The following is a 19,982-nucleotide window of genomic DNA, read 5'->3' on the forward strand; positions in this document are numbered from 1 at the left end:
GTGTGTGTATAAATATTTATTTATTTATATATATATATTGTCCTTGCATTCTTTCTTGTGTGACACCCCTGAATGAAAGGCTCATTAGTATGCAGTCTGCTCAGGTGAGAACTGCCTAATTATTCATGAGGGGGTTGGGCCGTTCCGCCCATCCGCATATTGCCTTTGCAAACAAAAAAATGTTTTTCACAATTTAAAACAATCTATTGTTTTATGTGAATGATTAGGCAGAATGATTTTCAGATCAATTTGAAGCAAAAACTCTAGGCGACAACATCCACTAGTCAAAAGTCTTGTGGACAAATATTTAGTATGTTATTTGTGGCCTTATATTAGAAACTTTATTTTTTAGTTTTTTCAATAACCACGCATAAACAATATTCTCTCAAAAATACAAACATGTACATACATGTTGATAACATATTATGGTAGCCCTGTGTGTGCTATATAGAGTGTAATTTCACCTGTGCCATTAATATGTTTATAAGCAACTGAAAAAAGCAGAAATGTCAGAGCATACCAAAACATCTCAAGGACCCCGAAAACACCTCAGACCCCAGAGGCTGTTAACCTGCAACCCCATTTTTGAAAAATCCCCAGATATGGCATTCCCAAACCGAAACAGATACAGTTCATGAACCCTTTGTACTAAAAGCACAAGTAAGATCTCATTTGAAAGCTGACACCTGGAAGTTTATTGTAAATGTAGAATTAATTATTGTCATAATGAAAAAAAATAGTTATAAATAGCTTCAAAGTTTTGTAAAATTATTATACATTTATTTTTATGAAACATCTTCATGAAAATAAAATTGAAGTTTGCATTGTAGCAATCTAGAAATGCACTGCAGCTAAAGCCACATGTCTGACCATGTTATATTTAAAATCTGAAGATGATAAGTCTAAAACTCTGTATTTAGTTCAATGTTTTTCAAGATCATGTCATATGACTTTATTTTGATTAGACTGGTGTTTATTGTCATCTTATAAGCATCTATTCAGTCTATTGCCTCTATTGTTTTGTGATGCAAAAACGAGCCCCATTCAGTGTCAGTCTCCCCTGCACATATTCACACCTCTCCAGCCTGTTTATTGCTCTAAATATGCTTTTCTTTTGTCTGCATTATAATCACTAACGACTAGCAATTCACACTGTTTCAATCCCTCATTTCTTTTATAAAAGTTCTCACTTCACAGTGAAACTGTATCAAATGCCCTTTTTGAAAAACGAAACATTTTAGTAAGCATTCTTATTTAGAAAAAAAATCATAAAAATTACACCGAAGTTAGGTAGCAGGTGCTCAGTACTAGCTAGCATGTTAGCTTAGCACACCATCAATACACGACAATTTATGAGAATAAAACTATGTTTGTGCTCCAAACTTACTTTACAGCGCAAGTCGAGTGTTTTAAATAACTTTCTGTAATCTGATTTGGCTTCAGATAAAAAAATCAGATAGAAAATATATTATTTTATTGTATTCTGCACAATTTGAAAGTCTATCTCGATTAGCATTACATTATACATATAATCTATTATTATGAAAATACCTGACATGACTCGAAGAACACAGGTAAATCAAATATCATTGCAATCATGTTTATTGTCTTCAAAACATCTTTATCTGCACTTTACAGCGATCTCTGATAGCTTTGTTGTGTCAGGACTTCCTGAATGTCACATGATTATGGCTCTTCTTCATGTGATCCATATATGGACTTTACTGTGCAAACAGCGCCCTCAGACTTCAGTATGAATGGATAACACAGTACATCAGAGTATCCAGCGCTCAAAATGATTACATCGACGCATTTGGGTATAAATTCAATAAATATTATTCCTGTCTATAGAAATCTGATGTAAACTTATGAGAATCTATCAATATTTCTCCAAATCTGCACGTTTGAGCTAAAAGCCCTGATGGACGTTTTGTCAAGCACTGTCATGACGATCGCACGGGAGTTTTTTTCTGAATGAGAGCAGCTGACGCTCATAATTCATATTAAAGGTAACGACTCGTTTTTTAATTTCATAACTCCTGACACAAATTAAGACATAACTGTCACTATAAGTTTCTCAGAATACAATAGTGGTCAAATACTGAAACTTGAGTCTTATATCGTTTTAATGATGTATAGTTTGTCAAGTTAATAACATTAAATATGATAGTAACTTTGAACTATTTAAAAAAAAAACGCTTCAGAGCGCCCACGCACTGGTGAAGGTTAACAGGTTAACTAATGATTAATAGTGTGCAGTTATTATAAAGTGTTACCAATATGTCATTTACCTGTACCATACAGAAATTTAATACGTTTATAAAACAGTCCGCACTGCATAAATTATAAATAAAATATAGATTAATCCTTATCAAAGCTACAAGCGTTCTTTAGTCAAGAGCAGTGAGTAATTTTCTCTGTTCCCTCTGTTCTTTAGGTTAACTTTACTGACAGACAGAATTAATGGCTCCTGTCACTTTAAGATCTGTCCTGCTGACAGGATCTCACACATCTCATTCTCTCACTACTATTTACTTCCATTTAAGATTTTATTTAACTCATTTAAGACTGTTCTTGTGAGGATACTCGACAAAACTGACATTTTGGCATAAATGTGTGTGTTATTGTTCGTTTAAGCGCGAAAGAGAACTCGATACTGGCGCGTGTCTTTCTGTGCGTCGTGTGTGTGCGCGTGTGTCAGGATGACATTCACTGACAGCGCGTTCTCTTTTGTCTTGTCGCGCATGAGTGGTTTAAAGCATTTGCGTGAATAAGAGCATGATCATAACCTTAGCTAAAGGATGACAGAAAGAACGGATGCTGCATTAATTGCGTTAAATATTTTAACACTTTAAAGCTGGACAAAAATGAATCGCATGCGAAAATAATCATTTTTTCCTCACGTCCGCACGCCGGAGATCCGGCACGGTGCCGGAATACTTTAAGCCCTGTAGAATATCAAAATCGACTGCTGGCAGTAGATCCTTTTCCTATTTAGCACCTAAACTCTGGAACAGTCTCCCTAACATTGTCTGGAAAGCAGACACACTCTGTCAGTTTAAATCTAGACTAAAAACACATCTCTTTAACCTGGCATAAACAGAGAATTATACATTCCTATTATTCAAATCAGTTAAGTGATTATTAGGCTGCATAAATTAGATAAGCCGGAACCGGGAACACTTCCTATAACACCCGTGACCCAATGTACTCGTTACATCATAAGACGAATGGCATCTACGCTACTGTTAGTCTTTCTGCTTATTCCGAGGTTTGCTGTAATCAGCTGGAGACGGGCTTTTTGAGCGCGGCGACTTCTCCAACGGCGGGGGAGGGGGGGGGGGGGGGGTTGGAGACGGACTTTTTGGCTTGAGCGCGGCGACTTCTCCAACGGGGGGGGGGGGGGGGGGGGAGTGTGGAGACGGACTTTTTGACTTGAGCGCGGCGACTACTCCAACGGGGGGGGGGGTTGGTTGACGGACTTTTGACTTGAGCGCGGCGACTTCCAAGGGCCCCCCGCCTGCCTCGGGCCCTTTCCCCCGGCTACCACGCCTGTTATTGTTAAGCCCCACTAAAGGCATACAAAACATTGTAAAGCACCATAAAGTTTTCGCACTATAATCCAAGACTTCAAAAGTCATTCAATAACATAATGTGAGGAAAAAATGTGTAGCGCCTCTCTAGCGTGTTGGACTATAATGAGAGGTGGCTATCCTGCGTTCTTTAAATGCAATCAAATAAGTGAGGTTTCACTAATAAACTAATCAGTGTTTAACTTGTGTGTGTGTGTAATTGCTAACTAAATATGAAATACTCCTTCCCTTTAAATCACTATTTAAGCAGTAATATTTACACACTTTAACTGGAAATTAAATGTATTGGAATTATTATCCTGTAAACACTTTCACATTTAAACCAAAAAATACTATTTTTCTTAATTAACAAAAAAATATCAAAAGAGTCAGTGACCACAACTGTTATATAGAAAAAAGTATAACAGATTTACTCAGAAAAATTAGAAAGAGTTAGAAAGAGTAATTAAATATCTCTGGTCAAAATCACTTCAGATCACAAATGGATTCAAATTCACATTCAAAACATAAGGGCCCAAGAAAATAAAATAGCCGGCAAAACCCTAGTTGAATCTGAAATACCCTTCAAAATGTTCAACTGATGCAGGCCTGAATGTAGCTCGGGTACGTTGTAGCCTCAAATCAAATGGCTGCTTCACCAAACAGGCCAAACAAACAATGGTACCTTTACTCAATGTGAAAGTAATCTCACGCGCACAGGATCAAAGTGTCAGCAGCAGAAGACAGGACGAGAGGATTCGCGGCTAACTTAAACTTATTTCGGTCTTCGTGTGCAGAGTATGTCACTCACACAGACAGAATTATCACCATTAAAGTTTCGTATAAGAGTCCGGGTTGAACACTTTGACTAAACTGGTGAATTTTATTAACATTAACCGTGTTTCTCTTTCCGCAAACCACACGCGTTTTTCTCTCACTTCTTCGACGCTCTCTATCCACTCCCTTCCCCTTTGACCTCAACTGTGATTGGATCATTCACAAAACTTTCAGAAATAAAATAAATTCACAAAACATTTGTGTAATTCTTTCTTCCTACTCTTACAGGCATATTTAAAGTATTTTCACATATATTATTACACAACAAATATTTAACCTTTTAAATGCTGTAGTCAGTAAACCATGAACATAACCCAATATGCATTTCTCTCATTGAACAAAATCATAAACTCATTGCTGGTCAATGAATCTTAACTTTTTAACCTTACATTCTATTTATTAAACTATGAAATTATTTATTCAAACTTGTATATATTATTCTAATGAATATATTTCAACATGGTTACACCCTCCCCCTTTTAAATGTCTGAGTGTCCTCATCAGACACTAATAAACTAACAAAGGAGTCCTAAGGGCATAATAATTAATGTGTCTAGTGTTTTCCTATTTTAATGACAATCCCTCTGTGTACAATGGTCAAAGGCTCATCTCTTGATCTACCAGGCTCATCATAGGTAAGTCTAATAGTTGGCTTGACAGTTCTCTTAGGTCTAGGCTCAAATCTGGGTTGCACTCTATCCTCCTGGACCTCAGATACTTCTTCTTTGTCAGACTCCGATCCAGCTTCACTAGTCTCTTCCAGAGCTACTTCTGGATCACACTCCTCATCCTCGGGTTCTGGTTCAGAGTTGTGGCCAACCTTTTCTGGGTCTGAATCATTTTCATGTTCTGTTTCAGGGTCATGTTCTAAGTCATTTACTGGCCTGGCAGTATTTAGCACCCTCGGGACAGGCTCTCTCCGAGTGACACGGTGAGTGACATAATACTCCATGTCAGAGGATGAATCAGAAAACTCCTGTAACTCTTCAGTCTCTGGTGTTGAGTCTCTTTGACTTCTCTTATGAGTGTCTGCTCTGGTCTTGGGTTTCTCAGGCGGATCAGAATCCTGGTCAGTGCGGGGCATTCTCACCAGCTGTCCAATCGGAAGAAGGTGGTCCCTGTGTATATTCTTTGTCCCTAGCCTTCCATCCTCCCGTTTGATCTTGAACACAGGTAGGTTTGGCATCTTTCCAACGACAACATACGGATCAGGACTCCACTTGCTTTCCAGTTTGTGCTTGCCTCTCAGGCCTAGATTCCGGAGCAGCACTCTATCGCCGATCTCTATGGACTGAAAGGTAACTCGGCGATCATACAACCTCTTGTTTCTCTGGTGCCGTTTGTCTGCAGCATCAGAGGCTAACTTGTAGGCTTGCTTCAAGTCTTCCTTCAGCTTTGTGACATATCGAGTGTGAGACGCTTCTTCTATGCCATCTGGGGACGTTCCAAAGGACAAGTCAACAGGAAGTCTCGCCTCTCTGCCAAACATTAGATGGTAAGGCGAGTACCCGGTGGCATCACACTTGGTGCTGTTGTATGCGTGGACCAAGTGAGGCACATGTTGACTCCACGTACGCTTCTTCTCCCGGCCTAATGTACCTAGCATAGAGAGCAGAGTTCGGTTGAACCTTTCTGGCTGCGGATCTCCTTGCGGATGATACAGCGTTGTCCGCGACTTGCGTATCCCCATCAAGGTCAACAGTTCTCGGATCAAACGACTCTCGAAATCTCTTCCTTGGTCCGAATGGATCCTTGAAGGCAGTCCATAATGTATGAAATATTTCTCAATCAGGACCTTTGCAACAACATGAGCCTTCTGGCTTTTAGTGGGGAAAGCCTGGGCGTATCTCGTGAAATGATCCGTGACCACTAACACGTTACTTATGCCTTTGGAGTCAGGCTCCATGGAAAGAAAGTCCATGCACACTAAATCCATAGGCCCATGGCTTACGATCTGGTGCAACGGAGCAGCTCTCTGTATAGGGGTCTTGTGAGTGACGCACTCCCCACAGTTCTTGATGTATTCTTCCACTTGCATCGACATCCTAGGCCAAAAGAATCTACTTCGGAGCAGGTCAACAGTTCTTTCTTGTCCAAGGTGCCCGAGGTCATCATGCATGGCCTGCATAACCATCTCACGGAACTCTCTTGGCAGGATGAGTTGACTGACCACATCTCCGGATGGTCTCTTACTGAACCGGTACAGCAATCCATCTTTCATTGACAGCTTCCCAGCTTCTCTTTTCAATCTGGACAACTCAGTACTCATGTTCCCCTCCTCTGGCCAGCGCCCATGCTTGATGGCTTGGATGGCCGGTCCAATGGCTTCATCCTCTTCCTGAGCCTTCCTGAGACTCAATTTGGACATGAGTTCCAGGGACTTCAACTCCATGTGTGTGGGAAACGCATACAGATCAGGAACACAGTGGGGAGATGGTCCAAGCTGAGCAACACAGACTGGTATACTGCGTGCAGACTCTGAGATGCAGACTTTCTGGCAGATAGTTTTCACTCCAGACTGAGGTATAGTCACCCAGGCACTGTCGTCCTCCTCTGGCATGTTCCTTGACAACAGGTCGGCATCAATATTCTGACGGCCTGGGCGATACTGCACATCAAACTTGTACGTCGATAAGGCAGCTAGCCAGCGATGCCCCACCGCATTGAGCTTGGCTGTGGACAGCACGTACGTAAGTGGGTTGTTATCAGTACGTACGGTGAATCTTGCCCCATACAAATAGTCGTGGAATTTGTCGACTACTGCCCATTTGAGTGACAAGAATTCCAGCTGATGTATGGGGTAGTTTCTCTCTGCAGAGCTGACTTTTCTGCTAGCAAAGGCAACTGGTCTCAAGCCTTCAGGGTGTTCTTGGTAAAGAACAGCACCAAGACCCTTCAAGCTTGCATCCACATGGAGAATGTATGGATGTTGTGGATTGGCAAATGCCAGGACTGGAGCATGCGTCAGACAGTGAATTATGTGATGAAACGCATCTGTACAGGATTTGTCCCATCTTTCCCCGAAAGGCTCTGATTCTTTTAAGTAGACTTTGTCCACATCTTGGGCATACTTCTTTCTCTTCTGAGTTGGAGCATATCCCTTTGTGAGTTCAGTCAGTGGTCTTACAATTTCAGAATAGTTCTGAATGAATCGGCGGTAATAACCGCAAAATCCTAGGAAAGATTGTAACGTCTTCAGGTTTGTTGGCACAGGCCATGTAGCGACTGCCTCAATCTTGTTTGGATCTGGGGCAACTCCTTCTGCAGACACAATGTGCCCCAGGTACTTGACCCTTGGCAGACAGATCTGGCACTTGTCCACTGAGAGTTTCAGCCCAACTTCACCGAGACGATCTAGGACCTTGAGCAGTCTCTCTTCGTGTTCCTCGAGAGTTTGTCCAAACACTATCATGTCGTCTAGGTACACCAACACTTGTAAGAGGTTCATGTCACCGACAGCCTTCTCCATTAACCTTTGAAAGGTTGCTGGTGCCCCAGTAATGCCTTGAGGCATTCGTTCAAACTGGAAAAATCCTAACGGGCAAATGAATGCTGTCTTCTCTTTGTCCTCTTCGGACATAGCTATCTGGTAGTAGCCTGAACGCAAATCCAGTACAGAGAACCACTGACTCCCTGTTAAGGCATTCAGCGCATCTTCAATGCATGGTGTTGTGTACTGGTCAGGTATGGTTCGGCTATTCAACAGTCGGTAATCTATGCACATCCTAATAGCCCCAGTCTTCTTTCTGACAACGACTATGGGGGATGCGTAGGGGCTTCGCGACTCTGTTATGATCCCTGCCTGCAAAAGTTCTTGTAAATGCTTTCTCACATCTTCGATATCTGCAGGGGCTAGCCGGCGTGATCGTTGACGGAAAGGCCGGGAATCAGAAAGTCGGATTATGTGCTCTACTCCTCTTGCTAATCCCACGTCCCACTCGTGCATTGAGAAGACATGAGACTTCTGAGCCAGTTTCTTACACAATCTGTTCTTCCATTGTTCTGAGATAGGAGAGTCCCCAAAGTTGATCATGCTCTCATCAAAGTCAGCGGAAACAGTCTCCTTAGGGGGAATCGTTGCAACTGAATCAATGTGGTACACACATCCAATCACTGTACCCACAGGTATGGAAGTTTCTCTTGAAGAGTCGTTTTTGAGCAGTATTCTCAAACTGTTGACATCCAATGCCCCACTGGGCACAACCATGGGATGAAAAATCACATCAGCAGGTAAGACAGCTGCTGGTGAGGAGTCTATCATCAGGATTTCTTGAGCAACCGGCTTCTTCAGCTCGACTTTGCACACAACCTGAGTGTCACCATCTGGGGGTAAGACTAAAGGGCCTGGACCCATCCATCGGACACGACCAGCCTCCTCCTCTAGCACTGGGACCGCAACACCCTTTAGAGCAGGTTGATCTTCCTCGACACAAACACGAAGGCCTAGTGTTCGGGTGACATCAATGCCATTATCTTTGCATCGATTTACCAGACGTCTAACATGGCTCGCATTGGTGCCCATAATGACAGACGTCTTATCTTCAGTCCTGTGGTTAGGACATATGAGAGCTAGGACAGTTACAGTCTGACTGGTTCCTACCACCTCAGCTGGATACTCCACATCAACTACCACGTAGCCAAGGTAAGGGTAGCTAGCTCCAGACTCACTTAAACCCCACAAGGAAAGACCAGATACTGGCTGAATGGGGATATCAGACAAGTACTTCTGGTACCAGGGTTAAAAAATGATCGTCACCTGAGAGCCACTATCTAATAGAGCAGTGCAGGGTTGTCCATTTACCTTCAGCGGCACCAGGCTAGGTGGCCCAACCAACCCATCAGGAATAGGCACACCCTCAGGCATGTCAGCTGTACTTTTCTCAACAGAACAGTTAACTGCATTAGCGGTGGCATCACTTGACGGTTGGTTGTTCTTGGACAGCTTCAGAGCTTGGATAAGTCTCTTGATAACTTTAGCCTGGTTTTCTGGGCTTTGGCACTTCCTTGCAAAATGCCCACTGTCGCCACATCGATAACAGAAATGTTCCTCCGATACTTTGAATGATCGTTGTGGGGAGCTGGCTACTGGTTTTGAGGCATTCACAGCTGAAAGGTGGGGGGCTTTGCTCTCCTCTCTCTCAGACGAAGGTTAACTAACATCAGATCAGAGGCTATCGCACCACGCAACAACTGGTCGAGTCTTGCTTTATCTGCACATCCAAGAGGGAGACCATCTCTCTGTACCACCCTATTCAACGACTGTTCTAGACGTCTGAGGAAGTCAGACAGCTTCTCACCTGGTTGTTGCTGCAGTAAACGAAATGCAAAATATAACTGTTCTCCTGACTCTGCTGTCCCAAAAGCATGCTCCAGTGCCTCTAAGCAGTCTTCGGGGCTCACATCAGGATCACTGGCTCGTGCTGCTTTTACAATGTCAAGTGCCGGGCCTCTGAGACTTTCCATCAGTCTCCGCCTCTTCTCTTTGTGAGAGCATTCACACTCTTCAACCATGAGCCGTGCTTGACCCAACCAGTGGTCGAACTGCTCTTCTCCAGCTGGGGTGGGCAACAACCCAGAGAAAGTTCGTAGGCGGTGATAGCTTCCATGCTCACTTGAGGACTTGGACGTTTTGTCAAGTAAATCACTCACAGCTCGCAGAATGGCCTCTGTTGACTTAGCAGCAGCCTCATCTTCAGGAAACAATGTACGAAGATCTTCAACATGTTTACCTGGAGCTTGTTGTGTTCCAGACTTATAAACTTGTGTACTGGCTTGTGTAGCTGCATCTGCTATGATAACAGGCCACGGCCCTCCACCGTCAATAGGAAGCACTTCAAAGGGAACGATTTCTCCTTTTACGACTTCCTTACATTCACACAAGACCAAGTATCGGTTTAGTTGGTTGTTGAAAGTTCGGCCTCTAACTCGCACACGTCCCAAACACTTCACTGTTTGCATTGTCTCTTCTATTGCACTTGGGTAAACAACTTCTTGAATGAGCACCATGACTGCATGAGCCTCGTCTAATGCCTCGCCACGGCACCATCCCTTTAAATCTGATACTAGCTCTTTCATACGTTCCATTTTTAGCTTATACGTTAGCACTATTTAAAACTTCACAATGCTATTTTCAATGTAAAATGTACAAGAATAAACAAGAAACCCACACTAATTATCCCAGCGGTGCCTCCAATTTATGTAGCGCCTCTCTAGTGTGTTGGACTATAATGAGAGGTGGCTATCCTGCGTTCTTTAAATACAATCAAATAAGTGAGGTTTCACTAATAAACTAATCAGTGTTTAACTTGTGTGTGTGTGTAATTGCTAACTAAATATGAAATACTCTTTCCCTTTAAATCACTATTTAAGCAGTAATATTTACACACTTTAACTGGAAATTAAATGTATTGGAATTATTATCCTGTAAACACTTTCACATTTAAACCAAAAAATACTATTTTTCTTAATTAACTAAAAAATATCAAAAGAGTCAGTGACCACAACTGTTATATAGAAAAAAGTATAACAGATTTACTCAGAAAAATTAGAAAGAGTAAGAAAGAGTAATTAAATATCTCTGGTCAAAATCACTTCAGATCACAAATGGATTCAAATTCACATTCAAAACATAAGGGCCCAAGAAAATAAAATAGCCGGCAAAACCCTAGTTGAATCTGAAATACCCTTCAAAATGTTCAACTGATGCAGGCCTGAATGTAGCTCGGGTACGTTGTAGTCTCAAATCAAATGGCTGCTTCACCAAACAGGCCAAACAAACAATGGTAGCTTTACTCAATGTGAAAGTAATCTCACGTGCACAGGATCAAAGTGTCAGCAGCAGAAGACAGGACGAGAGGATTCGCGATGAAGAGAAGATGAAGAGAAGATGAAGATGAAGAGAAGAGTCACATGGTTGACGATCTGGGCAAAGTCCACCACTCGGTAACGCTATCCGGCTCCGTCGGGTCTTTGATCATCATCGTCGATCTCACAGCTCCACACAGGCTTAACTAATCGAGGTCGCTGGTTGCTAGCTTGTTAGAAAAGTCCATGCACAAACACTAACCACTATATCAGCGGCTAACTTAAACTTATTTCGGTCTTCGTGTGCAGAGTATGTCACTCACACAGACAGAATTATCACCATTAAAGTTTCGTATAAGAGTCCGGGTTGAACACTTTGACTAAACTGGTGAATTTCATTAACATTAACCATGTTTCTCTTTCCGCAAACCACACGCGTTTTTCTCTCACTTCTTCGATGCTCTCTATCCACTCCCTTCCCCTTTGACCTCAACTGTGATTGGATCATTCACAAAACTTTCAGAAATAAAATAAATTCACAAAACATTTGTGTAATTCTTTCTTCCTACTCTTACAGGCATATTTAAAGTATTTTCACATATATTATTACACAACAAATATTTAACCTTTTAAATGCTGTAGTCAGTTAACCATGAACATAACCCAATATGCATTTCTCTCAATCATAAACTCATTGCTGGTCAATGAATCTTAACTTTTTAACCTTACATTCTATTTATTAAACTATGAAATTATTTATTCAAACTTGTATATATTATTCTAATGAATATATTTCAACATGGTTACATGTATATTTAAGTCGTTAAGTTAAAGTTAATGGAAACTAATCTCTCCTCAGTCATTCTCCATTCAGCATTCAAACAGCACGTCACGTTCGGTTACGACAGTAACACGACGACACCCTCTTCAAGATCAATGTTCCCATTATTATACTTTATTTGTAGATAGAGGTCTATAGTTTGCATAAAATTACTTTATCTTGCTGGAGTTTATAGCGCTTTCTAAATCATATTCCTTTCTCCCGGGTGTCTGTTACTAGCTACAGCACTAGAGTAGAGAGCACTATGAATTGTTCTTCATGCGCACTGTAAGTTAACTGAAATTTAAAACTGTTAAAAGAAAAGGCTCAATAAACTGTTGCATAGATATAATACAGTAAGCATAGATAGATATAATCTCTTCACTTTGTGCTTTGAACTTTTCAATGCGAAGCGCTGTACGCTGTGACTTTGCGTTGCTTCAAGTGCATCATTCTGCGCACGGGATGCGCATAATCGCTTTGCCGCTCTTATTGGCGCCTTTCATGTTATAATGCTTAGGGGAGGTTTAAACACCTGGGATAAGGGGGCGTGGCCAATGGGAATATCACTCATGGGCCACGCCCCCTCCCCCTGGCGAAATGGGCCTGCCACCACGGCTGGAAAAAATCCTAGAGGAAACACTGCAATGGCATCAAATATTATTATTTATTTTATTTGATTGGGACAGTGCATGTTAATGAACAAACATGGAATACATGCATGTAAACATGCTGTCACAGTCTTCGTCTGCACCTGTCTGTCTTAGTCATCTTCACTACACTTCCCAGAATCCTCCTCGTCTCCACACCTGTATTCACTCCCTCACTTACCAGCCTGTCCTTCGTTATCATCATCAGTGTCACCTGTTTTCACCTTGTTATGTCTGATTCATGCTTGTATTTAGTTTGCTTCTGTTCAGTCTGTCCTTGTCGGTTGTTAAAGTTATATGGTTGTGTTTAGTGTGTGTTTCTGCCCGTCATTCTGCCTGCCTGTCTGTACCTGTGAGTTTGATCAGTAAAACTGTTTGATTTGGAGCTTTTGACTCAGCCATCTTCTTCTACCCGCACAACACCGTGACAGAACAACCGACCAGAAAAAGTATGGAAGTTGGCCGCTTCCTATCAACTCCAGCCGATCTTTTGGTCCATTGTTTTCAGGACGGACTCCCAATTGAGGATTATGTCTCCAAATTCCTGACAATTTCCAACGGGGTAAGCTGGACAGATGATGTCCTGAAGTCTGTGTTTTGGGGCGGGCTAGATGAGAGCCTGTACCAACTAGCTCCAGCGGCAACTATCCAAGGCACGTTTGTCCAGTACATCGATCATGTGTTGTGGTTGTGTGGGTCAGCCTTCACCGTTGGTGAGGCTGAAGATGACATCACCACACAACCACACACTACAGCCATCTCCACCAAGCCCTCTTCTCCGCTGGTCCCGTCCAGCCCTTCAGAGCCTTCTCCGCTGGTTCCGTCCAGCCCAGTCAAGCCCTCACCGCTGGTTCCGTCCAGCCAATCTGAGCCCGTCGCCTGCCCGCCAGAGCCTGAGCCCGTCGCCTGCCCGCCAGAGCCTGAGCCCGTCGCCTGCCCGCCAGAGCCTGAGCCCGTCGCCTGCCCGCCAGAGCCTGCCCAGCCAGAGACCGTCCAGCCAGAGACCGTCCAGCCAGAGACCGTCCAGCCAGAGACCGTCCAGCCAGAGACCGTCCAGCCAGAGACCGTCCAGCCAGAGACCGTCCAGCCAGAGACCGTCCAGCCAGAGACCGTCCAGCCAGAGACCGTCCAGCCAGAGACCGTCCAGCCAGAGACCGACCATGCTGCTCTGGAAGACACGGTTCTCATTGTGGGGTCCATGGCTGTTTTGTGTGTGTGGGCTGCACACACATCTGTTACAGCCCATAAGTCCTCTTCACCGCTGGGGCCGTCCAGTCCAGAGACCCCTTCACCGCTGGTTCCGTCCAGTCCAGAGACCCCTTCCCCGCTGGGGCCGTCCAGCCCAGATACCCCTTCACCGCTGGGGCCGTCCAGCCCAGATACCCCTTCACCGCTGGTTCCGTCCAGCCCAGATACCCCTTCACCGCTGGTTCCGTCCAGCCCAGAGACCCCTTCACCGCTGGTTCCGTCCAGCCCACGGACCCCTTCACCGCTGGTTCCGTCCAGCCCAGAGACCCCTTCACCGCTGGTTCCGTCCAGCCCAGAGACTAGTAGTGACTCTGTCACTCTCCCCATTAATTTTTTGGGGGGGGCCATAGGGCTCCGCCATGGCCGCCCGAAGGGTCCTCACCGCCATGGCCGCCCGTAGGGTCCTCACCGCCATGGCCGCCCGAAGGGTCCTCACCGCCATGGCCGCCCGAAGGGTCCTCACCGCCATGGCCGCCCGAAGGGTCCTCACCGCCATGGCCGCCTGAAGGGTCCTCGCCGCCTGAAGGGTCCTCACCGCCATGGCCGCCCGAAGGGTCCGCACCGCCATGGCCGCCCGAAGGGTCCGCACCGCCATGGCCGCCCGAGGGGTCCGCACCGCCATGGCCGCCCGAAAGGGGCCCCACGGCCCTGGCCACGCCCATGTCCTGCTCCGCCCTGGCCACGCCCATGTCCTGCTCCGCCCTGGCCACGCCCACGTCCTGCTCCGCCCTGGCTGCCTGCACGTCCTGCCCCGCCCTGGCCGCCTGCACTTCCTGATCCGCCCTGGAGGCTTCCTGTCCCAGTTTGGCCACGCCCTGGCCAGCCTTCAGGGCGCCCGCCCCCCCACCCCACCCCTTGTTGAAGGGGGGCGTTCTGTCACAGTCTTCGTCTGCACCTGTCTGTCTTAGTCATCTTCACTACACTTCCCAGAATCCTCCTCGTCTCCACACCTGTATTCACTCCCTCACTTACCAGCCTGTCCTTCGTTTATCATCATCAGTGTCACCTGTTTTCACCTTGTTATGTCTGATTCATGCTTGTATTTAGTTTGCTTCTGTTCAGTCTGTCCTTGTCGGTTGTTAAAGTTATATGGTTGTGTTTAGTGTGTGTTTCTGCCCGTCATTCTGCCTGCCTGTCTGTACCTGTGAGTTTGATCAGTAAAACTGTTTGATTTGGAGCTTTTGACTCAGCCATCTTCTTCTACCCGCACAACACCGTGACACATGCCGGATTGTAGCTACAAGCTAATTTCCATTCGTAGTCCCACGTACTAAGATCACACAGGTCACAAAACATTACAGAATAAAATTTACATCTACATCATTTATCATTAAATTATCAAAAATCCTATATACAATATTCACATAAAACTTAAAAAATCATTCAACTTCACAAACACTCACAGATGTACACATTACAAAATATTTTTTTTTAGAATAAGATACAACATACCCACTAATGTGTGCAACTTTGGTTTGCCCATAGCCATTTTTTCAACTGGACTTTAAACGAGCTATATGTAGGGCATTCTCTCAGTGTTGTAGGAAGACTATTCCACAGGTTCCCGCCCCAGACAGACAGGACCGTCTGACCGAAGGTGGTACGCCTGTGGGGTATTATTAAGTCTCCTCTGGTGGAGGCTCGCGTGGTCCTCTGTGAATTTTCTTTAGATTTAATAAAGTCCTTCAACGGTGGAGGAGCGAGGGAGTGTAGAACCTTGTAAATCAGACAGGCCATTTTCAGATTGATCATATTTTGAAAATCCAGTAGTCTGTGTTTTTTTAGAACATGACAATAGTGGTGGGATAGCGTTTTTTTATCGAGTGTTTTTAATGCCTTTTTATAAAGACTTTCTATGGTTTTAAGTGTTGTGGGGCAAGCAAGAGACCAAGTAGTCAAGCAATAGTCAAAATGAGAGATAATCATTGAATAAAAATATGTTTTAGCTGCACCCATGTTTAAATTATTTCGAATATGCCGGACATTTTGAAGATTAAATTTGACTACCTGTGCTACTTTTTTTACATGACTTTTAAAACAAAGTGTTGGATCAAGGACTACCCCAAGATATTTAAATTCTGAGACCAGGTCAAGTTCCACTCCATTCAGAAAGACATTTGATCTGGTTATTTTGACTTGGCGTTTTGAGAAGTACATGCACACAGTTTTTCTGGTGTTCAACATGAGGCATGAATCCTTGAGCCAGTCCTGCACATAGAATAGAGCCGCTGTTAAATCAGCAGCTGCTTGTTGGATGGTTTTAGCTTGAGTGTAAATTACTGCGTCATCTGCATACATCTGCGAGAAGACGTTTGGACGTGAATTTGGTAGGTTATTGATAAAAAGAGAGAACAGAACCGGCCCAAGGATAGACCCCTGTGGGAACCCAACTCCAGAATCTAGACAAGGAGATTTGACACCATCTACTACCACGTACTGTTTTCTGTGGGACAGATAGGATTTAAACCATAAAAGTGCTTGATCAGAGATGTTAAATTGACTCAACCTTGATATTAAAATCTGATGGTTTACAGAGTCAAAGGTTTTCTTCAAATCTAAGAAGACAGTCCCGACACAAGGACTCTTGTCAAGCAAACCTTTTATGTTTTCTGTTAAAACACACAGGGCACTATCGGTGGAGTGATGGGTCCGAAAACCAAATTGTAATGGATGTAATGAAGGTTGGACATTTTCCAGATGGGCCGTCAACAGTCTGACTACCCACTTCTCCGCTATTTTTGATATAACGGGAAGTATGCTGATAGGCCTATAATTGGACATGTCTGTTGTAGTGCCTGATTTGAATATTGGTGCAGACAGCCACTTTCCAATCTGCATGGACTATAGAATGGTTAAAAGACATATTAAGAAGATGGGTAATTGGACATACAAGAGGGTCCTTGTACTCTTTCAAAAAATGTGTATTAAGGCCAAATGCATCAAGAGCTTTTGAATTGTTCATGCCAGTAATCATTTTTGTTACTTCATAATCTGAGATTTCAGTAATTTTGAATACAGACTGATTTGGATCGATAACATTGTCAGAACACAGAGATGAAGCAAAATGCTGCGTAATGTCTTTCACAGAATTTATAAAGAAACTGTTGAGATTGGTGGCTATGGAAAGTGGATCTTTAATAATCGAGTCATTAATTTGAAGCTCCATTTCCTTATTGTTTTTGTTGAATTGTCGGCCAAGCAGTTTATTTAGGTTTTGCCATACAAATTTTCCATTGCCGTTTGCATTCTCTATTACTTTAATGAAAAAGTTAGCTTTGGCCCGTCTCAGACTCTGTGTTACCTTGTTTCGCATCTGAGTAAACTTCTGACGATCTGTTGTTAGACCTGATTTCAGAAATTGCTTTAATAGCAGGTCTCTAGCTGACATCAGATTTTTACATTCTTTATTCAGCCATGGCAAGTGGCACATTTTTTTACGTTTAAATCTCCCTCTGCTCGAAAGGGTTGAGATAACATCCTTCAGAGATTTAATAAATTTACTGCTGCAAAATTCAGGATTGTCACCAGATAGGATTGTATCCCAGTCCATTGATGACAGGGATGTGGCCACATTTTGTCGTTGGCTGTTAGGTATAAACTCATAAGGAGACCTGTTATTTGTAGAATTAAAAAAATCGTTATTAACCCTCGACTTAGACAGTTTCCTACAAAAAAGTATAATATTATGGTCTGAAGGACCAGTCAAAAAATTGTAGGATCTAATTATCCTTTCAGGTCTGTTGCTGAAAAGTAGATCTATTTTAGTTTTAGAGTGTTTCGTAATCCTTGTTGGTTGCTGAACAAGAAAATTTAGATTGTCCATAATGTACTTTAGTGATTTCCCATCTTTCTTACATTCCCAATTCACATTAAAGTCTCCAATTACATAAATAGTGTGATATAGGTAGTCATGCCCTAAATAGAGGCAACTTGTAATTGAAAAACAAAATTACTCAGATTGTTTAAATATTCAAATCTTTAATTTTCTGTTTATGTTATAACCCAGGTGAAAAATATGTATTAAAAATTTACTTGAGTATGTTTTTAGTACAATACAAATATACTCAAGTATAGTTTTTATACATTTAATAGTATATACCCTAAACATACTCTTGTCTGCTGGCCTGATATACGATGGTAATAATCTAAATAATAAAGCTCTGTGTCAGTCACATTATTTTACATGGTGTCAGAAGTCTGTCAGGAACAGATAAGCAAAGAATGGCATTATCACAGTTTGATCACCCTAAGATCGACTGGGATGCTCTTGATTTGTACCAAGAGTTCGAAAGATTCCGGAGCCACGTCACATTCGTTTTTGACGGCCCGCTATCGGAGCAAACAGCGAAGCAGCGTGCAGGCTGGCTGGGCACGTGGATCGGCGAGCAAGGCAGAGAGATATACAAGACTCTGCACTGGGGCGAAGGTGAGAAAGATGATCCGTCCAACGTTCTGGATAAATTAGCCAACTATGTAAGGCCGAGAAAAAACAAGAGAATAGCCAGACATCGCTATAAAGAAAGCAAGGAGTCACAGAAAGTTTTGGACTCCTCCTCATGGATTGCGAGTATGCTGATTCAGATAATATGTTGATCGATGCGATAATAGCGGGTGTCAAAGAAAAGCGCGTCCAAGAGAGACTGTTGGACAAAAGGGAAGATTTAACACTACCAAAAGCAATTGAAATCACCCAGCAATTTGAACTGTCACAGAAGCAAATTAAAATAGTCAGAGAAGAAGAATCTCAAGTGCAAGCAGTAAAGGTGAAAACTAAATATCAAACTGCAAACAAGAAAACCTATCAGAAAAATCAGTCAAAATATGTGCAAAAAGAAATGTACGCAAACCGACCAAAAAACTGTTCAAGTTGTGGCAAAGACCCACAACATAAGTGGAATCAAGGAAGATGTCCAGCAAAAGGCTCTGTCTTTTGTCAGAAAAAGTACCATTCAGAATTGATTCTGGTGCAAAATGTAACACTGACTTTAAACAATTATCAGACACTTCCGCACAATGGTGAGCTTAAATGCTCTAATCGAGTGTTAAAGTCCTACTCTAATCACAATCTAAAGCCAATAGCTGCAGTTGATCTTTTGGTTAATTACAAGAATACTGAGATATCAACAGAATTCGAGATTGTGGACATTTCTCAAGAAAATGTGCTCAGTGGTGCAACAGCAGAAGCCTTAGGTTTGGTAATGTGGCTTAATGCACTGCAGCCTGCTATGAAAGAAAATAAAAAGTTGCATTCTGGTCAGAGGACAGCAAAACAAAATGTGCCGGCTGGGCTAGATGATTATCCAGAGCTGACTCACACTACTGGTACATTGCCGGGCAAATACACAATTAAAATTGATCCTGATGCAAAAGGTGTGGTCCATCCTGTCCGCTGGCAACCAGCTGCACTGAAAAAAAAAATAGAGAAGCTACAAGAGATGGTTATAGATGGATACATCACAAAAGTCAACCAACCGACCGAGTGGGTGAGTTCGATGGTAGCAGCTGTACGTAATGGCAAGATAAGGATCTGCATTGACCCGAGTGACTTAAATAAAGTCATAAAGAGAGAACATTACCCAATGCGCACCATCGAAGAGATTGTCTCTGCAATGCCTGGTGCTAAAGTATTTTCGGTCTTGGATGCTAAATCTGGCTTCCTACAAATAGAACTAGATGAAGCATCATCACTGCTGACAACCTTTAACATGCCTATTGATCGATTTAGGTGGCTTAGACTTCCTTTTGGCCTGAAATGCTCACCGGAAATTTTCCAGCGCATTATGGATGAAATACTTGAGGGCAACAGCGGCGCAATCAGTGTCATGGACGACATTCTCATTGCAGCATCGTCAGAAAAGGACCATGATGAGATCCTTCACAAAGTAATTCAGAGAGCAACAAGCTATAATCTGAGTCTCAACTTCGACAAATGCCACATCAAGACATCTTCTGTGCCCTACGTGGGACACCTGATAAATCAGATGGTCTGAGGGCAGACCCAGCGAAGATAGAAGCTGTCAAGTCCATGCCAAAACCAGCAGACAAGGATGG

At 43.1% G+C, this 19,982-nt stretch overlaps 1 protein-coding gene across 1 annotated transcript; it reads right to left on the reverse strand.

Moving 5' to 3' along the window:
* Positions 1-9,509: 9,509 nt before the first annotated feature.
* LOC130071475 (paraneoplastic antigen Ma2 homolog) lies at positions 9,510-10,493 on the reverse strand. The gene has a single exon (XM_056236322.1). It carries the CDS (start codon positions 10,491-10,493, stop codon positions 9,510-9,512), a length of 984 nt encoding a protein of 327 aa, XP_056092297.1.
* Positions 10,494-19,982: the final 9,489 nt, after the last annotated feature.

Source organism: Rhinichthys klamathensis, unplaced genomic scaffold (genome assembly GCF_029890125.1).
Source record: "Rhinichthys klamathensis goyatoka isolate OS25496 unplaced genomic scaffold, OSU_Roscu_1.1 h1tg000445l_1, whole genome shotgun sequence".
NCBI classification, from domain to species: Eukaryota; Metazoa; Chordata; class Actinopteri; order Cypriniformes; family Leuciscidae; genus Rhinichthys; species Rhinichthys klamathensis.

Bases quoted from the DNA above. Each gene is read 5' to 3' on its own strand.
- LOC130071475 (XM_056236322.1), bottom strand. From the start codon at position 10,493: ATGGAACGTATGAAAGAGCTAGTATCAGATTTAAAGGGATGGTGCCGT.